Source organism: Malaclemys terrapin, chromosome 5 (assembly GCF_027887155.1).
Source record: "Malaclemys terrapin pileata isolate rMalTer1 chromosome 5, rMalTer1.hap1, whole genome shotgun sequence".
NCBI classification, from domain to species: domain Eukaryota; kingdom Metazoa; phylum Chordata; order Testudines; family Emydidae; genus Malaclemys; species Malaclemys terrapin.
Window position 1 is genome coordinate 114,810,725 of NC_071509.1, and position 20,871 is coordinate 114,831,595.

Consider the following 20,871-nt stretch of genomic DNA (forward strand, 5'->3'; position numbering starts at 1 on the left):
GGTAAAGCCTGAAAAAATTGTTTAAAAAAAGTTGTAAAACCTCATTGTGCTATTAATCTTGACTGTTTTTAATATTAAAATGCAGGTACAGTCTGCACTGTATAGTTATTCAGTCTTAGAATATGCCCCTTTCAGTACTTTTAGCCCCTTTTAGTACTGTCTTTGACATGTTACACTTATATAGTACACTTCCTTCCAGAATCTGAGTGCTTTACAAATATTAGCTAACTAAACTGCACAACACCCCTGTGAAATAAAGGGATATGTCAAAATATATCTAGAAAATCTGTATTCAATATAATTAACTATAAAGATTATGTCCTGATATGTGATAGATATAATTTTAACAGAATATGTTCCTTTGACATAATAAAGAACAAGCTGGTTCAACTGATCCCTTTAAGGATACATTTGAAGGTTAAGTAGCTACAGATCTCAGCTAATCCAGTGTAATCTGCTATTACTAAATGGATGTCTACATTCACATTCATAGCACACAGCACATGAGTGCCTGGGAATAAAAGTTTTTAGATTTTGTTCATATCAATTTTGCTGGGAGGTAGTCATGTATCTGTTTGTTTGTTTATGCATCATGATTAGCTTTTTTGAAGAGGTAAACAGTTTTTGTCCTTCACAATGCACTTGCATTTACCATGGCAGAAGTGATGGCACTGGAACAAGGTATGCCTTTCTTTATTGCTGTTACACAACGTAATGATAGGAAAATAGGTTGATGGAAATTTAGAATAACATTCTCTGACACCACTGATGAGTGCAGACTGTGTAGTTTTAGTTCATGTACTTTTTAGAAGTATAAAGGGGGAAGTTTATTCCATTTTTAGGCCACTTTACATGGTAAGCAATGTGCATGGATATTAACAGGTAGCAATAATATCTTGTCTTATTGGTTTTTACTTAGCAGCTGGACGCCTTTTAAATCTTCAGTTTTTACAGAGACTTCTCTCTGCACTCTACTTTACTAAATGTCGATATTTCCTTGAAAATTCCATTCTCAAACCAGTTATCCCTGGTATGGTAATCCTGGTTTTAGATAAATGCAAAAGTTTTCTTTACTCTATTTCATTGTTAGACAATAGAAAAAGTGTGACGATAAAGAAAGAGCTTAACCACTTTGAAATATTTTACAGCAGATGCACTAGACATTGCATTGTTGCTCATTTGGGAATTACAATTTCAGCTAATTTTATTCTTGTACTATATCTCATACAAAGTTCTGGTGGGGAGAAAGGAAAGGAGATATTCTTCATAAATCAGCATCTATATGGAGAGAAAGGAGAGACATTAACTTTGGTCAAAATTCTCAAACCTGGATGCCTAGACTCCTTAATCCATATGTGTGAACTTAAAATAAATTGAAATGGCCTAATTTTCAGAGATTCTGAGAAAACCCAGCACCTCTGATGTCAATGGAAGTAGAAAGTCCACAGAACCTCTGAAAATTAGGCCATTTCTATTTAGGTGACTACCTGTGGATTTAGAATCTTAAATTTAAGCACCCAGTTTGAAAAATTTTCCTTTTTTTTTTCTCGTATTCTTCAACCTAATTTCAAAGTAAAGTTCCACAAATATATTTACCCTCATGCCTTAAATATTTGATATCTCCACACTTGAAGAGAAATTAGAAAAAGTGACTCACAGAATTATAGACTTTTTATTAAAACGGAAGTCATGAATCTCCTGTTTCAATGATAAAAATACAAATAAAATCCTTCTGTTCTTGAATTACATTGCTGGCCCTAAAATGACTGGGTAAAAGATAGCATTTGAATTTATCTGGAATTAATGCAGTAGTATCATTGCTATTTTATATTTATTTTCTCTTTAGAAAGAAAGTCCACCTCCTAATTGTTACTATCTTTTAAACATAGAAGATCGCGCTTGATCTGCTATTTTGGCAGTAGTGGTGGTGAAAAAGGTATTAGCACTTATGTATTTGAGATGCAAGTCTCTGGTAATGAAATACAGATCTCTCTTTGTTGTTTGGTGCTAGGTCTGTGCTGTGTAATGACCCTGATATGTTTGAGATTCCTGTGAATGTTCCTGTGGACACAGTAAAACTTCGCGTAGAAAAAACTGTCATACGAAGAATCCCCACTGAAGCCTTTTACTACTTGGTGGACCTTAAATACCTGTGGGTGACCTACAATTGTGTGGCTAACATTGATGCCAGCAGCTTTTATAATTTGAAGCAGCTGCATGAGTTGCGTCTGGATGGGAATTTGCTGTCAAGTTTCCCTTGGGAGTCTCTTGTGGAGATGCCCAACTTAAGAACCTTTGATTTACATAACAACAAATTGACCAGCATTCCGTCTGAGGCTGGTAGATACCTGAGAAACCTCACCTACCTGGACATATCCAGCAACAAACTAACCACCCTGCCATCCGAACTAATGGACATTTGGCCCCCCTTCTCAGAAGCTACACCATCCAGGAACACAGATCCAGCAGCACAGAGAGTCATATTAGGTAAACTCAGGAGGCCATTGGATTCCTTATTTGTGGGGAGGGATAGCTCAGTGGTTTGAGTATTGGCCTGCTAAACCCAGGGCTGTGAGTTCAATCCTTGAGGGGTCCACTTACGGATCTGGGGCAAAAATCAGTACTTGGTCCTGCTAGTGAAGGCAGGGGGCTGGACTCAATGCCTTTCAGGGTTCCTTCCAGCTCTAGGAGATAGGTATAGGTATATCTCCATAAAACATGTCAAAATATTTCTCTTTAAAAGGGAAGCAGCTTAGTGTAGTGTTTGCAGGATTGAGGTCATAGTTTGCAAAGGGCTTTGGGATCATTCAGGATAAAAGATGCTATAAACATGCAAAATATTGTTCTATCAATGCAAATATGTTAGTTAAAATATAGTGTGAAGCTGCTTATGCTATGCTGATTGCTGCCTGCTCTTCATTTTAAATATTTTTACTGCTAACGTTTGGGACAAACACTGTGTAGAAAATACTAATGCATGTCTTAAAATGTTAGTATAACACACTTAGCTTTTTGTAACTTGTGTGGCCCACAGGAATCACTCATCAGTTCTGTAAATATTTTGGCTAATACTTGTTTTTTATAATATGTTGATCGTTGGGTGCTCAAAAATAATCGTATGTAGGAGTAGGTATAATTGATGAGGGATTCTCCACTGCACTCAGTTTCTGTGGATGCAGCGTGTCCGGAGGGGATGGACTGCATGTGGGAGCAGGGGGTGACTCCCTGATCCTGGGACAACCAGCCTTCACGTAGGTGAGGGCTGCTCTAATCTACACACCTGGTGATGGCTGGAGCACAGTGTGTTCTGTCTCTACCCCTGCACACTCCCTCTACACTGATGGTTACAGGAGGGAGGAGAGTAGGAGCTGGCTATGGGTATGTCTATACAGCAGATGTGACGTGCAGTTCCAGGTCGACATACGTGTGCTCGCTCTGCATGAGCTAGTTTGGCTGTAGTAGCTCAGGCTAGCTGCCCTGGCACACTCTTGCTTGACCCCCTGACTGTACATTTAGGCGGCTAGTCTGAACGGCTGCTCGTACCACTGTGGCAACCTTGCTCTTTTTAAGTCCTAGCTCGAGCAGCGCTAGCACATGTCTATCTACCCGTGCTGGGAATTTAACCTCCCAGCTGCTGTGTATGTCAGCTCTAAACCTGCTGAGGATTTTGCCCATATCAGAATCCTCATCTTGGGAGATCTAGCCAAGTTCCAGTCTCTTTGTGCTGCCCTTGCTGTGCAAAGATAGTGGAATCTGGTTGAGTGCTCGCAAAGTTTGTCAATAGGCTTTAATCCTGACAAGCCTTGCAGCCGTAGCATCTGTATTCCCTTGAGCACACGTGACTGATTGTGCCATGTTATGTGATGATTTTATAATGTGCAAAAATGTCCTCAGGGGAATTAGCATGAGACCTTTAGCTCATTTTCATTTGTGAACCAAGTGTGGATTTGAACCCGTATCTCCAGAGATGAAAGGGCAGTAGATTCACTGGATTCAGGCGCCAATTTGCCTCTAGTTTTTGGATCCTATGTTCTGTGGAGATAGTATGCAATTACCTACCTTCAGACTTACATACTGAAGTCAAATACCCTGAAAATAAAATGATGATTTCTTTGCAGAATTTGGAGCAACTATAAATTAGGCTAGCTGTGAATGATTCACTTCATTTCCAGTCATTACCAAAGCCATTTATTGTGAGTCTATTAGAGTGCAATTAGACAATGATTGTTATACAATTAATCTGAATGTGAACATCTGGAGATCTGAAGTGTCACACTGCTTGTGTTTTGGATTGTTCCATGACAAGCCCATAATCCCCTTCCCACTAAACCTGCTTTTTCGTCCTCTTTATTGAATGTATTACTGTAGTGCCCAGGAGCCCTGGTCGTGTTTCTCACTCATGTGCGAGGGCGTGCGCACACACACACACTCACGCATGAGCACACACACTCATTGCAGGAGTCTCACCCTCAGGTCTGTGCCAGAGGGGCATGGCTGTTACTACCTGATAGATTTTTAGGATCTGGTGACAAAATCAGAGAGAAAGGCCCTCCCTGCTGTACTTTTGTTGCTTAAAAATGTACCATGTTGAGTAGGATTTATATGAGCCTGACCATCTTCTTCACTTCTCCAAGCAGAAGGGATTCTGGGTAGGAACCATGAAAAAGGGAGACTGGTGGCTCTGTGACATTGCCCTCTCTGATGTCCCGTGGAAGATATGCTGGGGCTCATTGAGGTTTTTGGGGCTGGGAGAGGAACCAAAGAGCAGTTGTTCTGTGTAGCTCTTTCCCCCTTCCCAGAGGTGGTGAGTATCTGTTTGGATTCCATGCCTTAATTAATTCTGCTTGAATCAGTGCTAACTAAGGCTACATTTCTGCACCTCTCGGAGAGGCTGGCCTGCTAATGGTAACCTTTCTCCTGCAGGAACCACATTGCCAGGAATAAGAAGGGGCCAAAGGAGCTGACTAAACCATTTAGACCATTGGACTAAAGCTTCACTTCTTCACAGATCTGCAGTTCTCTGCACCTTCTGCCTTCTCTGGATGAAAATTCTGCAAAGTGAACCTGCAGAGTGTTCTGGGTACTTTGTCCCCCTCCTGTGGGAGCATCCAGTTAGGTGCCCTAGCTCTAGCTGGCTTGTTAGCTGAAAGCATAGTGTCACTCGAAGCTGAAATTCAGAGCTTCCTAGCAGTACTTACAGCAAAGTCAAGTTGTTGAAATGTTGCCAGTAAAATGGCAGTCAGCGTTCTGCACAATGTGAGCAATGGTTGGCAGAATCAGGAAAACAAGATTATTCGCTGGTGTGTTTAAACAAAACAAAACCTCAAACCCAAACCAAGTGATTTTTAACATTTAGAAGACTCTGCTAGCTGCAGTGTCATAAGTGAACCTGAGGAGAGAGTGCAGGAGAAGGCTCCCTTTCCAAATCTTCAGGCGACGTGACTGACTGTGCCCCTGGAAAACCAGGAGCTGCTTTTGTCTAGCTAAGAAGAACCTGGCCTTTCACTAGGCTTGTTAGTAATCTCCAACTTTACCCTTGCTTGACGCATTTTAATTCCTTATGTTTCTTCAGTCAATTTGGGCACCAAGGGCTCAATCCCACTCCCTCCGAAGTCTATGGTGGCAGGACATGGCTGCAGGAGCATACTGTGGTTTGAAATCTGAGGCATGCACAAGGGTAATATCATTCCCCTTGTGGTCTCCCTCCTAGAGAGCCATTGAGAGGACGAGGGAATACAGCATATGATAGAGCTGCTGTTTGCGCTGGGTGACATCTTGCCCTCGTTGCCTTCCCACATGCCAAGGACCCTGAATGCAGCAGAACCACCAGGCTTCTGCAGAATGTGCTGGCCAGGCAGTTGGGAAGACTCGGCTCTTCCTGGGGTCTGCTCTGTAGTGATTGTTTCCATGGCACTGTGTGTGGCAGTGTGGGGAAAGGGAAGCACAGGGAGCCAGTGGGAAAAGGGGCCAGTCAATCTTTTACTATGTGAAGCCATTGACTAAACCCCAGCTGAGCAGCAGGGGCTGCAGATGGTATTGCAGTTACAGAGAGCCTTGAGTGGAGGAAACATCACAGCTGGGGTGGAGGAAACATCACCTTGTTAATAACATCTGGATTTCGTTTTGAACCTTGAATATTTTATTTATTGCCACTTTACAACCCACTAAAAGGGGAATAATGTGCATTTAATTACACTCTGAGGCTGGTTACTGATTTACAGAGAAAATGTCCTACATAGCTCGCCTCTAAGCTAAAGTCCATATTGACACAGCAGCATGTACTGGTGTGGGGGAAACTCTGTTTACCAAGAAGGAGGGACCTCATAACTGTATTCTTCTGTGATACACATTGGAGTCTATAATTCACAACTGTAACTATGGGCTGTTATTAGGCATTGATGGGGATGAATAACCAATGAGTTACTGAGGAAGCAAATTATTTGAATTTGTTGTGATCACTGCAGCATCGAGGTTTGTCTCCAAATGAATCAGATAAGGACACTTTGTGGGATGTTGCCATTTTCTGTCCATTTGCAAAGAAACTCCATTGTGGTTCATTAGGAAGGAAGCTTTGTCAGTTGCTCATTGTGCAGTGTTTTCTACTTGTACCATACCATATCTATGTATGGCAAATCAATGTTTATTGTGCAACAATTTTAAGTGTTAGTTTCATATTAGAAGAAAATCCTGGCTCATAACTGGCTGGAAATAGCCATCATGTGAATGAGGAGATTACCTCCTCAGAGTCAATGTTGGACCCGTGGAACTGAAACAATGTTAATGAATCCACTCTAAATAACTGCATTTTGTCTGCCTGCAGTGAAAACAATTATTTATCTCAGAACTAATTAGATAACTTATGAAAATCTTTGTCTCTCTTATGGAAGACGTTAAGAAAAGAGCCTCCGTCTCTACCTGCAGATGCAGGAGTATATTTATATGTTGGGAAAGAGGCAAGGGGAGTGGGTCTGGAGTTCTACAGTTTTCCTCATTCACAAAATCCAGTGCTTCCAAATGATCTAGAACCCTCAAGGCTAGCCTAAATAACCATGTAACCGTATTATCTTGTTCTTTGCTTCCCTGTCTCTTCTTTTGTTTGTCACTCATTGCTCAGTCTATTTCTATTTTATACTCTGTGGGTCAGGGACTGTCTCATGTTTGTTTGTACAGTGCCTCAGGCAGTGGAGTCTGGATCTGGATTGAATCCTTCGGGCACTACTGCAATATGAGCAATAAATAGCAAATCATAACTTCCTATTGGGAAACCTGCAAGAGGGAAAAAGTCAGCCAAAGAGGTTTTGTTACAAGCTGTCTATGGGGAGAAGGACTCAGCCATCTTGTGAAGGGAGACAAGCTGCTAGCCCTACCAATCTTGAGGGTCCATGCAGAAAGCAAACGTCTAACTCTGAGAATCCTGGGGTCTCCTGAATAGGGTGACCAGACAGCAAATGTGAAAAATTGGGACAGGGGGTTGGGGGCAATAGGAGCCTATATAAGAAAAAAAAACCCAAAATCAGGACTGTCCCTATAAAATTGGGACATCTGGTCACCCTACTCTTGATGCCTGAACTTCACTTCCCCACTGCACCTCATCCCCTCAGCTGTATGTTTCTATCTTCTTTGAACCACAAAGAACAGAGGCCTTATAGGGGAGTTAACCTGGTTTTTAGCATAATTTACTACTGTGGAAAGCTGCTGGCGTTTAAGGGGTTTTTCAGGAGAAGCCACTTCCAATATCTTAGGAGTACTTCCATCTCCTTATACTCTTTTTCTCCAGTCCAGAGGGAAGAGAACAGGTCATTTTGTAAAATATCAAGCAGGAATGGACATTTCTCTGAATAAGAATGGCATCTGCCTCTAGACCAGTTAAAAAATAAAACTAGACAGATTTTAAACATGCAGTTGTGTATTTGAGTGAGTTGGACTTGTGAGCAAATATCTGTGCATTCACACATGGACGGCAGGCACTCAACTTGTGCACCCTCAGATGTTGTATCTGACATGTTCGTGAACACCAGTTATTTCCAGGCATCAGTTAGTCATGTTCAAAGGTCAATGTACAGTTGCACATGCCTGACTTTGAAACTCTGTCTCTGCAAATGTTAATAATTTCCAGTGGCAGAGAGTTCAACAGGTTATTAGGGTTAGTTGCCTTTTTGAGTAATACACATCTTTAAGTGTTTACCTTATATATAAGAATTTTGCAATGACTATTAGAGGTTAATGCAGCACAAAACAAAGCTCAAATAATCCTGACATCAATACCTCAAATGAGACAACATATTCCACAAGAAGCTTCCCTAATGTGTTATTACAGCTCAGATTTTATCCTAGCATATATTTTATGTGCGTTGAATGTTTTATTTGGGAAAAGAATTCCCCTTGTGCAACTGAAATAGTGGTATGTTCCTTTAGGATAGTGGTGCCCAAACTTTTCCTGCCATGCCCCACTTTACCAGTAATGGAACCAGTCCATGCCCCCTTACTGCACATTTGGCTCAGCAGAGAAGCTGGGGCTAAAGGCAGAACTGGGAATGGGGGAGGAGCTGGGTCTAGAGGTGGAGCTGGCCTGGGGGTGGAGAGAAATGAGGGCAGAGCTGGACTGGGGGTGGAGTGGAGCTGTGGGTGGAGTGGAGCTGTTGCTGGGGTTGGAACGAATCTGGGGGCAGAGCAGGGGGCTGGGTGGCACTCCCTCCCTGCCATCCTGGGAAGAGGGGGGTTGGCCTGGCCTGTGGCCTTCCCCAACACTCCTCCAGTTTGGGGACCGCTGCACTAGGAGAAACATTGTTTCCTGTCAGTCTGGAATCTGTGTTTTTTGACAGCAGTAGGAACAAACGCTGCAGTTGATCCTGCCATTCTTCCGGTCAAAACTTATACTGATTTCAGGGAGAGCATTCCCTGAGAAAAGGATTGTGGCGTTAGGACCACTTTCAGTAGAATAAGTATGCTCCAGAGCATGCTGGGGTTCCCTGGACACTGAGAAGCTGTCTTACAATTAATTCTCTGCAATGAGATTGGTGGCACAAGCAGGATGGTGTATGCAGCGTCATTCTAGCTGTGTTGGTCCCAGGATATTAGAGAGTCAAGGCTATAACTACATTGTACCCATCTTGTCTCTCTAAGTAGGAGGTTGTTTTTTTACTACACGGCATTAATATGTCACACAAACTTCATTAACCATGTATTGCCCTAATAAGCATTTTTCAAAGCATGGACAGATTAGTGAGAAATGAATTTGAGTTAAGAAGCTCATTTGCATGTGAGGTGCTTGACTATTAAGTGCTTAATCCTACAACCTTCACTTTCTTTTACCATAATTGCTTTCAGTGGAATTATTTGTTGATATTTTTGTGCGCCTTTGTATGTTTTAAAAATTTCACAATAGGCTTATATATTTCAATCACTCAGTCATATTGGTGAATAATTTACCTGTCTAAGGGACTAATCCTACAAATCCCTATTATCATTATTACTCACACGAGTAAGACTTTGCAGGATCAGACCATTAAAAAATGTGATTTAGGTTATTTAATTTTTTTTTAAAGAGACATAATTGTCCCAACTCAGCAACATACAAATTTTCCAATATATGGGAAATGTATATTTAGGAAATGTGGGTAAATAACATTAAGTTACCCTGGCAGAGATGGTGTATCTGTTTGCCAGAAGCTGGGAATGAGCGACAGGGGATGGATCACTTGATGATTGCCTGTTCTGTTCATTCCCTCTGGGGCAGCTGGCATTGGCCACTGTCGGAAGACAGGATACTGGGCTAGATAGATCTTTGGTCTGACCCAGCATGGCTGTTCTTATGTTCTTGGACACCTTTACTTTGCACAATGGTCTCAACATCCTTACATGACATGTACATTTAGACATCCTGGGAATCAGGGGCATTACATTGGATTTGTTTACAATTAATGGCTTCTGGGACACCTGTACTGCGTATATGAATTGGAAGGAAGTTTATCTTATCTACTAAGGGAGTAGGCTGGAAATTGAGAACATTGACCTTCTCCTTCCCCTGCTAGTTTTACCCACGTTCCCATCTTAAGTATACGGTGCAAAGGGGCAGCTATAGATAGGATGGACTGATGTTAGAGGAAACCTGTTGAAATTCACCTCTGGTGAACTGGTCTTTTATGTATATATTTTTATATATATGCCCAGTTCACCAGAGGTTGTCAGGTTGTGTGTGTGTGTGTATATATATATATATATAAACGTCTCCAAAGCTATATATAATCTCCAAAGTGTGTGCGCGCTCTCTCTCGCTCTCTTTTTGTTGATTAGCTTTTTAAAATACAATACTTGAACCAGTTTTCTTGGATTTGCCTATTCCTTTTCTTGTGGGTAATTAGTCAATAGATTTAAAGTCACTCGTGTCTGGAAGGAGTACAATTGGATTGTGATGTCATAAACTCATAGTCAAGGAATCTCTTCAGGTCAAGTCTTGTTTTAAAGGGTGAGATTAGTCAGGGTTTACCACTGTCTTAACCAATCACTGACTTTGTGCTTAAGATAACCTAATCTTGGTCTGGTGGTTAAAGGAAGCATGTATTTCTACATCTACAGATTTTTTCTAAAAATGCAAAGACATTAGAAGCAAATGAAATATTCAGAAAGGGAAAAAGAAAGATGTTGGTAACATGGAATAATTCCAATTTTTTATTTAATTATTCCTAAAGTTAATGCATCTTTTCACATCATGAGCTGTGTACTATGTCTCCTTATCTGGGTTTCAGTCATGACTGGTTTGCTAAACTGTTCAGAGTATCCAGTAATTACAGGTTTTCATTGCAAAGTAGTAGCTTTTATTTTATATCTGCCTGTTCACTTTTAATGCACCCATCATCATAGCATTGGAGGCTATCCCGTGTTACCTACAACAATAGCTTGCATTGGGAATTAGTTCTATTTATTGTTAATATTCAAAGGAAATGGAGTGTTCCAGGGAGATGTGTACAAAGATCTAAAGTCAAATCAGAAGCTATTTAAAGGCAGGAATGAAACACTGTGGACCAGATCCTCAGCTGGTATAAATAGATATTTCTCTATTGAAGTCAACAGAGCTATGCTGTCTTACACCAATATAAGAGCTGGACCTATATTACTATAAAATGGCCAATGTAATTCACCTGAAATCAAATTCAATAATAGAAGAAATGTCCCCTCACTTATGCTCTTCATAATCAAAGGGCAAATAGTCTGAAGTCAAATGGGGAGAGGCAGGGTCCTTGTGTGCCATCAAAAATGCTAAGATCCTTTAATTATTTTGACAGTTCCTCTGCCCTCCTCCCTCTCTCTCTCTGCATCCCTCCACAACTTTTAAATATTTTGTATTTAAAAGATTGGCCTGAACAAGATCTCTGAATCCAAACACCCCTGAACATTGGGAAAGTTCAGATCCAGATCTAAACTTTGTTGGCTTAAAGCCATCTCTGTTCAATGGCAGAAGAGTTGGTATAAGTCATAAACACTTTTATCATTGCTCTCTCCTCAGCCAGAATCCAAGCACTGAAAAAGGTGCCTGAAAAGAAAAGAGAAGCTTAGAAAACTCCATGCTCAATGAAGGGGAAGAAGGAGAGCAGTGGAGGTCAAAAGACAACCATAGCTGTTAGAAGATCTACTTGTACTTGAAGGGTCTGCCAAGAAGCCAAATGCTGGTGAAACACCTTACTTGGCAGCTAACCAAGGCTGCTACTTCTGAGGTTGTTCCAAAGGAATGAAAAAATGGTACAATTTAGTGTAGAATATGTCAACTCATGTACCATTTTCTGTGCAGGTGGTTGTGGGGAAAAGATCTAGTTTATCAAATGTTAACAAAACAGCTTTAACCCTCCTTCCTGAACCTCAAAAAAAAAAAAAAAAAAAAAAAAGTATATAAGGAACAAATTAAATATTTCATGAACTTAAAAGAGGCACACAACTCTCCCTATTAGCATTTAGACACAATGGTATGTCCCACTCTAATAATGAAATCCAAGTAATGCTTGAAACTAAGTGTATACGTTTTTTTTTTCTGCTTAAGGTTTGCAGGACAATCCATGGTTTTGTGACTGTCGGATTTCAAAGCTAATTGAATTTTCCAAAATAGTGGACACATCTGTTGTACTTCTGGATCCTCTTGTGGCTTGTAGTGGACCTGAGAGCCTGGCAGGTATCTTGTTCCAGAGAGCAGAGCTGGAACAGTGTCTTAAACCATCAGTGATGACTTCAGCAACAAAAATCACATCGCCTCTGGGAAGCAATGTACTGCTACGCTGTGATGCTACTGGATATCCAACCCCACAACTTACCTGGATCAGGTCAGACAATTTACCGGTGAACTATACAGGTATTTCATAATTTATTACTAAGAAATATGAGAACCTAGAAACATTGATCGTTTGTGCTTGGAAATGATCTTTGAGATCATTATTATGAATGGTGAAAAATGAACAAGGCCAGATATTTCTCACAATAGTTCTACCGTTTGGGTCCAGAATCTCCTTGCCCCTATTTGTGTTAAATTCATCCATATCTGAACATGAACAGGGCAAACAGGTCACTTCCAATTCAGAACATGACGTGGAACCAAGACTGGGTAGGAGGCTTAGATTCAGGATCCCAAAATTGGAGGGGGTGGTTTGGACTTGAAATTTCAGTTTTGGCTTGTCTCCGGGACAAAATGCAAGTAAAAAAGCCAGTGCAGCCATAACTGAGCTATTTAAACACAGCAATTTTTATTGTAAGTATTGGCTTCGTCATAAATATTAGTTTGTTTGAATTTTGGTCATTTACCACCAATGTCCATACTGAACAGTAAAGAGACAGTGAATATCTGATACTGTTTTTGTATATCAGCCAATGTTAGTAATTGCATCTAGCAATTCAGAAGTTTTCTTATTTCTAAGTAATGGATTCGTGAGAATGAAACTGTATGACAACTTATTGTAAGCCCATAATAATAAATGGTTATATTTATTATGAAAAATTCTTTTAACTCAAAGCAGCAAGCTAATATCACTCATTTAAAACAAAATAAGCATATCAGTGGAAATGAATTGTTAGAGTGCAATATTGGAGGCTGCCAGTAGATGGCACCATGGTTAGCATCCAAGGATTATCTTTAGGATTTAAGGAAGAACTGTAGAAGAGGAAAGACAGAAAAAGTAAGGGTCTGAGAGTAGGGGAAGCTAGTGAATATATAAAATCTGCAGCTCCTAGAAAAGTCTGGAAATTAAAGTGCCTCAGAACTCAATTATTTTAATAACTCAAAGTATTTTGATGATTACATATTCTGTAGAGGTGGGTTTGAACTCTGAAGTGTGAATTCAAATCCAAACTTTTCCAAAATTTGGAGAGCTTTTGTAACTGGAATGCTATATATAAAATTGTCTTTGCTTTTGCTGTTCATGTCACAACTGTCATTGTAGAGCACACAAATAGTGGAGACACAGAAGTCTGTAAAATCGATATGTTATACATTACAATTGTTTAATTATTTACAGTGCCTGTCTTTCACCTTTGGAGCTTACAATAATTAAAAGTAAGTGTGTGTGTGTGTGTGTGTGTGTACACTCTTAAGGGGTCTAGATAGACAGCTCTGGGAAAGTTCAGTCCACAAGACAGGTTAAGCCTGGATAGTGCAGGCTGCTGCTTCTTACTCCAGCCACATGATCCAAGCCTGACCTGAGGGCTACCTTTAGGTGAAACAGGATAATTCCCTTTCCAATACAAGTTTAGACTTTAACCTCCCTTGTGAGGTGGTGTATAAAGTTCCTGGATTATGTGATAGACTTAATAATTGTCCTATGTAGTCCAAAATAGTGCCTCAGACAGTTGCGTAAAGCCCCATAATGGGTAATTATGCAATAACCTACCCATGGGGTAGGTAGCTATGCCAATCGGAGAAGCTCTCCTGCCGACAGAGCTCTGTCTGCATAGAGTGTTGGGTTGGTATAATTATGTCGCTCAGGAGTGTGGATTTTTCATACCCCTGATGGTGTAATTATACTGATGTAGGTCTGTAGTGTACACCAGACCTCAACTCTTTTTTTCAATACTATCATATGCCAGGGAGTTCTGCAAGTTGTTTAAAAAAACAATATGTTCAGTTCAAATGTTTTTTTCTAACATAGCAAAAGCATGGAAGGGGTAATGTCATAGCCTTGCCTTTTCTTTTTAATGTTACTGTTACACTGTTTTACTATATGCATTTCATTTTCCTTCAGTAATTCAAGAAACTCCAGGAGAGGGTGTCAGATGGTCCATAATAAGTTTGACCGGGATTTCATACAAGGATGCAGGGGACTACAGATGTAAGGCCAAAAATTTGGCGGGAATGTCAGAAGCTGCTGTTACTGTCACTGTGGTTGGTGTTGTCACTACGACTGTGTCACCACAAAAGTATGGGAAGAAGTTTGAAGCAGAGCAACAAAATAACACACAGGAGGAAGCCAAGCAAGAATCTGAAAAAAGCACCACACCTCCTCCACCCTTAACATCGCTGCCCACAACAATGGCTACCACTGAAAGGGCAACAAGTGCCAAGATTACAGACAAAAAACAATCCAAGTCCACGGCTGATGGGAAAAAAAGTTCAAAGGGAGTAACAAATGGAAACAACAAAAAGTCTGAAGAAACAAGCAAGAAAGATGAGGAGACTTCATTGAATGCAGCAGCACTGGCTGAACAGAACGTCACCATAAAGAACCTAAAAGTTATTAGTGAAACGGATGAAAGAGTTACCTTAACTTGGAAAACCATCAATGCCACAAGCAACTCTGCACTGACTGTATTGTACTCAAAGTATGGTGAGAAAGATATGCTGCCTCTGAGTACAGATCCCAGCAAAAACAAAGTCACAATAGATGGTTTGCAGCCTCGTACACAATACATGGCATGCGTCTGTCCCAAAGGAGTCCCACCTACAAAAGATCAATGCATTATTTTCTCCACTGATGGACTAAACGATGAGAGTGGTTCTCAAGTTTCCATTTTGGTCATGACTAGCAGTGTGGCATGTGTGATTGTTCTACCTTTGATATTTTTTTTGCTCTATAAAGTTTTAAAACTTCACAGGAAACCAAAATCTGCTAGGGAAGCTGACCTTGCAAAAGAGACCTATGTCAAATTTGAAACACTTTCCCTTAAGCCCCGTTCAGTGGGCACAGGAGGAGAGCTCTGGACTCGAAGAAACACTGATGAGTCAGAAAGACTTCTGCTTTGCTCTAGGTCAAGCATGGATTCTCAGATGACCTTCAAAAGTGAGGGCTCCAGGTCTGAGTACTTCTGTTGAATGTTGTATACAGTGGACAATGTGAAATACACTAAGGGTAAAACTAATTCCAAACTGCAGTCTTGTATCTGAAAGCAGGTCAGTGCCAGTTAGGAAATACCACTATCAGATAGCATCTGATACAACGCAGACTATTGTGGTAGGAGGGGGAAAGGGAAATTGATGCCAGTATATGTTTTTTGTCTTTTTTTTTTTACATCCTGTTATGCATCCTGTGACTTCTGATATGAGATAGTGATGTTCCTTGGAGAGTAAATAGAGCATAAAGTAACTCTGCCTGATTTATGTTCTTATATTTTCTGTTTTTATTAAACATACTGGTATTTATCTTGTCATCTGATTTCGTGTGTACAACATGCAAGTTGTAGCTATCAAATATTTCCCACATTTCTTTTAAAAAATATTATGTACTGGAGAAAAGCTATAGGAGTAGAGCTTAAATTCTGGCTTTGCTTGAGTCGAAGATAGTCACTTATACTTAATATTTTAAAATACAGATTTTCCAATGACAGCTTGTGCTTCAAAATGTGATAGAGCACTACATTGTATAATGTCTTGGAGTGGGAGTGATTTTGGGTTAATCAAGGCTCAAGTCAATTACCCAGAGATCATGTGCTTTGTTTCTTGAGATACAACATAGACCATCCTCATCAAGTTACAGATGCTTTTGGAAGGAGCTTCTCTTGGCTGGTGAATTTAAGGTAAGGTTTTGCTGTGGGTAGCTTTGTAAGGGACAAATGTTAACAATAAGTTGAAACTACTGGTACTTAATATGGTCCTATTGCAAAATCCCAGCCTTAGAACACTATACATACTGCAATTTAATTAACTTCTTTGACAATTATTTACCTTTGACACTATATATCATACATACGTTTATGTATTCGACACGTGGTAAGATGAGGTCTTGTCCTCCAATAGCTACAGACAAGATGCAACAGGAGATGTAACAAATAGCAAAAGGGAATGAGGCGAGAGGGTGAGGGTAACATTTGGAATGTGTAAGTGTGTAGGCGAATTAAGAGCACAACTCAACATTTCCAAAATCATATTATATATTTTAAAAATAAACATCTAGGATTGCCTACCATGAGTCTGATCCTGCATCCATTGAAGTCCCTGACAAGACTCCTATTGACTTTGTTGCTGCAGCTTCCAACTCCATGAGTATCACTGTGTGTAAACAGGGAGAACACAATACTTGCCAAAATGGATTTTTTTAAAAAAGAGCAAGCATCTTTGATATCTTGATATCTTTCCATGTGAGTGCTGTGGGAAGCTGGGAATCTTCCCTTCCCAATGAGATGATGATGATAATACCTGGATCTTATGTAGTGCTTTTCATCCATAGACATCAAAGTGCTTTACAAAGCAGTCCAGTGTTTTTCTCCTCATTTTACAGATGGACAACTTGAGGCACAGAGCGGGTAAAGTGACTCGCCCAAGTAGACCAGTGGCAGAGCTGGGAATAGAACCCAGGCCTCTTGGATAAACAAGATAAAGCTCCTGTTTCTGCCTCTACAATAACATGACATAATGGATTTTCAAGGCATAACACTTTTAGGTGTCATTAGGCTGGGTTTAAATCTTTTTCATCTTGGGCAGGTGCAATTTGTGGAGAAAACTTGGGTAAGGAGGAAGAAATATTTTTGTCCTAAATTGACTTAGTGTAAACTCTTCATCCCAAGGAATCTGTTTGAAACTGCTCAGTGAGTTAGGATGATAAAAGGAGTGCTAGAGAAACATGGAGTAGTGGGCAGAGAGCAGGTAAGCTAGTCAAAGGTGTATGATAAATTTATTTGCATAATAGCTCTGCAGTTTATTAAATGGATAAGAACTGCATTACTGGTCAGACCAATGGTGCATTTAGACTTGTATCCTGTCTCTGACAGTGGCCAGAGCTGACAGAGCTTCAGAGGGAGCGTACAGAACTGGGCAGTTCTGGAGAGATCCATCCCTGTCTTTCCCTTCTAGCTTCTGTCAATCAGAAGCTTAGGGTCACCCCTAGCATGAGGTTGGGTCCCTGATGATCTTGGCTAATAGCCATTGATAGACCTATCCTCCCTGAACTTATCCAGCTCTTCTGTGAACCTAGTCATTCTTTTGGCCATCACAACATCCCGTGGCAGAGTTACACATGTTAATTGTGTGTTGTGTGAAAAAGTATTTCCTCTTATTCATATTAAACCTGCTGCCTATTAATTTAATCTGGTGACCCTTGGTTTTCATACTGTGGGAAAGGGTAAATAACATTTCTCTCTCCACTTTTTCCACACCATTCATGATTTCATAGCCCTCTATCACAGTGCTTCTCAACCAGGGGTACACATATCCCTGGTGGTAGGCAGAGGTCTTCCAGGAAGTACTTCAGCTCATCTGGATATTTGCCTAGTTTTACAACAGGCTACATAAAAAACACTAGTGAAGTACAAACTAAAATTTCATATAGACAATCACTTGTTTATGCTTCTCTATATACTATACACTGAAATTTAAGTACAATATTTATTCCAAATGATTTATTTTATAATTATATGGTAAAAATGAGAAAGTAAGCAATTTCTCAGTAATAGTGAGCTGTGATACTTTTTTGTATTTTTATATCTGATTTTGTAAGCAAATAGTTTTGAAGTGAGGTGAAACTTGGGGGTACGCAAGACAAATCAGACTCCTGAAAGGGGTGCAGTAGTCTGGAAAGGTTCAGAACCACTGTTCTATCATATCCTCCTTGTCTCTTTTCTAAGCTGAACAGTCCTAATATTTTAGTCTCCTCTTATGGAAGCCATTCCATACCCTTGGTCATCTTTGTTGCCATGCCATTTCACCATATCCTTTTTGAGATGGGGCGACCAGAACTGGACATAGTATCAAGGTGTGGGCATACTTTGGATTTATATAATGGCATTATATTTTCTGTCTTATTTTCTATCCCTTTCCTAGTAGTCCCTAACACCCTTTTAGCCTTTTTGACCACTGCTGTGCATTGAGCTGAAGTTTTCAGAGAACTATCCACAATGACTCCAAGATCTCTTTCTTGAGTGGTAACAGCTAATTTAGAACCCATCATGTATGTATGCTTAGTTGGGAATATTTTTTCCAGTGTGCATTGCTTTGCACTTATCAACAGTGAATTTCATTGGGAACCTTCACAAGTCCACACAACTTTCCCAGCACAATGCAATCCACACACTAATCGATACAAGCACCCATGCAATAACACAACCAGCACACACAATAACCCCAAACAAACACACCCATACACATTTCCCAGTGTAACATAACCCACACACAAAACAACACAACTCTGCCAGCACAACACACACATTTGCGCACCTTCACTCATAGTTACCATAAAACCAAATGCTGTGACTCCATTGCTAGGAAAGATATAATATAGGTAACACAATTCTCTAAATCAGCCCCTGCTAACTTTTTTTCATAGCCTCAGTCTCCTACTGCCAGCAGCTGAGAATCATGAGAGAATCATTATGGGACAGATTCAGCTGCCCTTACTCAAGCCAAATAATATCCTAATCTGGGAGATGTCCCATTGATTTCAATGGAACTATTTGTAGATAATGGTACTAATCAACATGAATGAGGGTGGAAAATCTGCCCTGCTATGTTACAGTAAATGATCATGATGATTCAGAAGGGGTGCAGTATGACACGACGATACTGGTGCACCATACATCTGGTTTTGGAGATTTCTTCCATTGCCTGCCAAGCTGTCTGTCCTGAGCCTTATACTTGGCTCTCTATGGCTTAGTGAACAGTGAATCCTAGTTTGATTTTTGTATTCTTTATACTAGGAACACCATCAGTCTCTTCAAAGGGTGCGGCTTGGAGATTGGCATTCTTGAGATTGGAAAATCATCTGGGTACAATGCTAGAAAGACCATGAGTTCTATAGATACTTCTTCCAATCACCTCAAAATGCCCCTTTCAATCATTTTTAACTCCAGAACTAAACAGAAATTCACACAAAAATCACAAAACATGTTGGTCCTTTATTTACAGAGAGAGGGGATTGAAAAATATTGAACAAATCATTAACATAAACAATGGAAATCCATAATGTAAACCAGTTTTTGGGGAAGAAGGGATCTGGCCAATGGATAGATGCAGTGGTAAAAATGATGTCAAGATACACATTGACTTGTGTTTCCTAGGGCTATGGGGGGGAGGGGTAGCTACAAGGGCTGTTTGTTCTCTCTTTCTCCCATCGGAGGCTAGACCTAGTTTTTTTTATTACATTAGTTGAAAAGAGATTTTCAAAGACATAGGTGGTTATGGTTAGGTTCCCAAGTAAGAGGCATGATTTGCAAAAGTAACGAGCACCCAGCAGCTCCCAATGGCTTTCACGGTGCCTCAGCACTTTCGATAGGCTACTCAATTAAGTGCCTAAATATAGATTTAGGAGCCTAACTGTAGGGATGCAATTTTAAAAATCTTGGCCATTATTCTCAGAGAAACTTTGTATTCCTTAAACTATCATAGCTAACTACTATATGCTTTCTTCTTTTAAATTAAAAATATATCTGAGTCATTTTTTCAGTAAAAGGGAAACTTCTTACATATATATGGTGAAAATGTATATGGCTAGCAAAAGTTGAAGAAACGACTATGTTTAAGAGGATAATGAACACAGATCATAAAAAGGCATTTAAATTCATTACCTTTTCCAAAAAGTTATTCAAATAGTATATTCATTTACAAAAATGTTTTAAGAGGTGAAAATAAAATGCTGTTTGTATACATAAATGCTTGCCTGATCTCTGATATTTTCTTTTAGATTTAGCTTATTTCTTGGGATTACACAGTGAAGAGAAGTGTGTTGATCCAGAGGAGGAAGGCCTGGATGGGGATAGGAGACCAAAAAGAATGTAAGGAGGTAGGAGACTGAGACTTATAGGGAAGGGGGTATGATGAGATGGCAGGGGACCACATGGGACATGGATTTTTCCTAGGGGTCTAGGGTGCATGTGGCAGGGGATCTAGTAGGACAGCAGACTGGCAAGGTGTGGAAGGAGGGATGAAGTGGGTACTGAGATATTTCCTATATACTGCAGTGATTGGAGCTCTGTACATAAGTTAGACATGTGGGTGGTCTTGAAATGGGAGCATGGGATAGGGAGTGCAGAGGATAAGGGGAGGTTGAGTGGGGAGATAGAGAAATGCATGGAAGTTGGAGAATGGAAGGCAATACAAGGTCTTGGGGGGAATAGAGGGGAGAGTGTGAAAAAGGGATGGAGGAGATGGAGGTGGAAGCAGGAGACAGAAGGACATGGAATGGGCTTGCAGGAGACTTAGGGGGCGTGGGCAGGGATGTGTAAGGCCTGGAGGGAGTGCAGGGCACCATGGGGAGTAGTAAAGAGGACTGAGAAAGGTTTATCTAACATTTATATCTTTAAATGTTCTAGATATGGGGTAAAATTTTCTAAAGCACACAACTAACTTAGAAACCCAAGTTCTATTTTTTCAAAAATGACTTGGGCACATAGGAGAATCAGTCCCATTGAAAGTCATAAATGCTTTTGAAAATGTTACTCATCTTTAAGGGTAGGGTTAGCTTTGCTTTGATGGGC

General features: G+C 40.3%; 1 protein-coding gene across 1 annotated transcript; it reads left to right on the forward strand.

The window, feature by feature from the left end:
* Window positions 1-421: 421 nt before the first annotated feature.
* Window positions 422-15,610, forward strand: LRIT3 (leucine rich repeat, Ig-like and transmembrane domains 3). The gene is made up of 4 exons (XM_054030266.1): window positions 422-681; window positions 2,012-2,487; window positions 12,032-12,337; window positions 14,217-15,610. Exons 1-4 carry the CDS (start codon window positions 566-568, stop codon window positions 15,281-15,283), a joined length of 1,965 nt encoding a protein of 654 aa, XP_053886241.1. The 5' UTR covers window positions 422-565; the 3' UTR covers window positions 15,284-15,610.
* Window positions 15,611-20,871: the final 5,261 nt, after the last annotated feature.

Bases quoted from the DNA above. Each gene is read 5' to 3' on its own strand.
- LRIT3 (XM_054030266.1), top strand. From the start codon at position 566: ATGTATCTGTTTGTTTGTTTATGCATCATGATTAGCTTTTTTGAAGAG. The intron at 682-2,011 runs GTATGCCTTTCT...GTTTGGTGCTAG, and splicing joins AGTGATGGCACTGGAACAAG to GTCTGTGCTGTGTAATGACC. The intron at 12,338-14,216 runs GTATTTCATAAT...ATTTTCCTTCAG, and splicing joins TTTACCGGTGAACTATACAG to TAATTCAAGAAACTCCAGGA.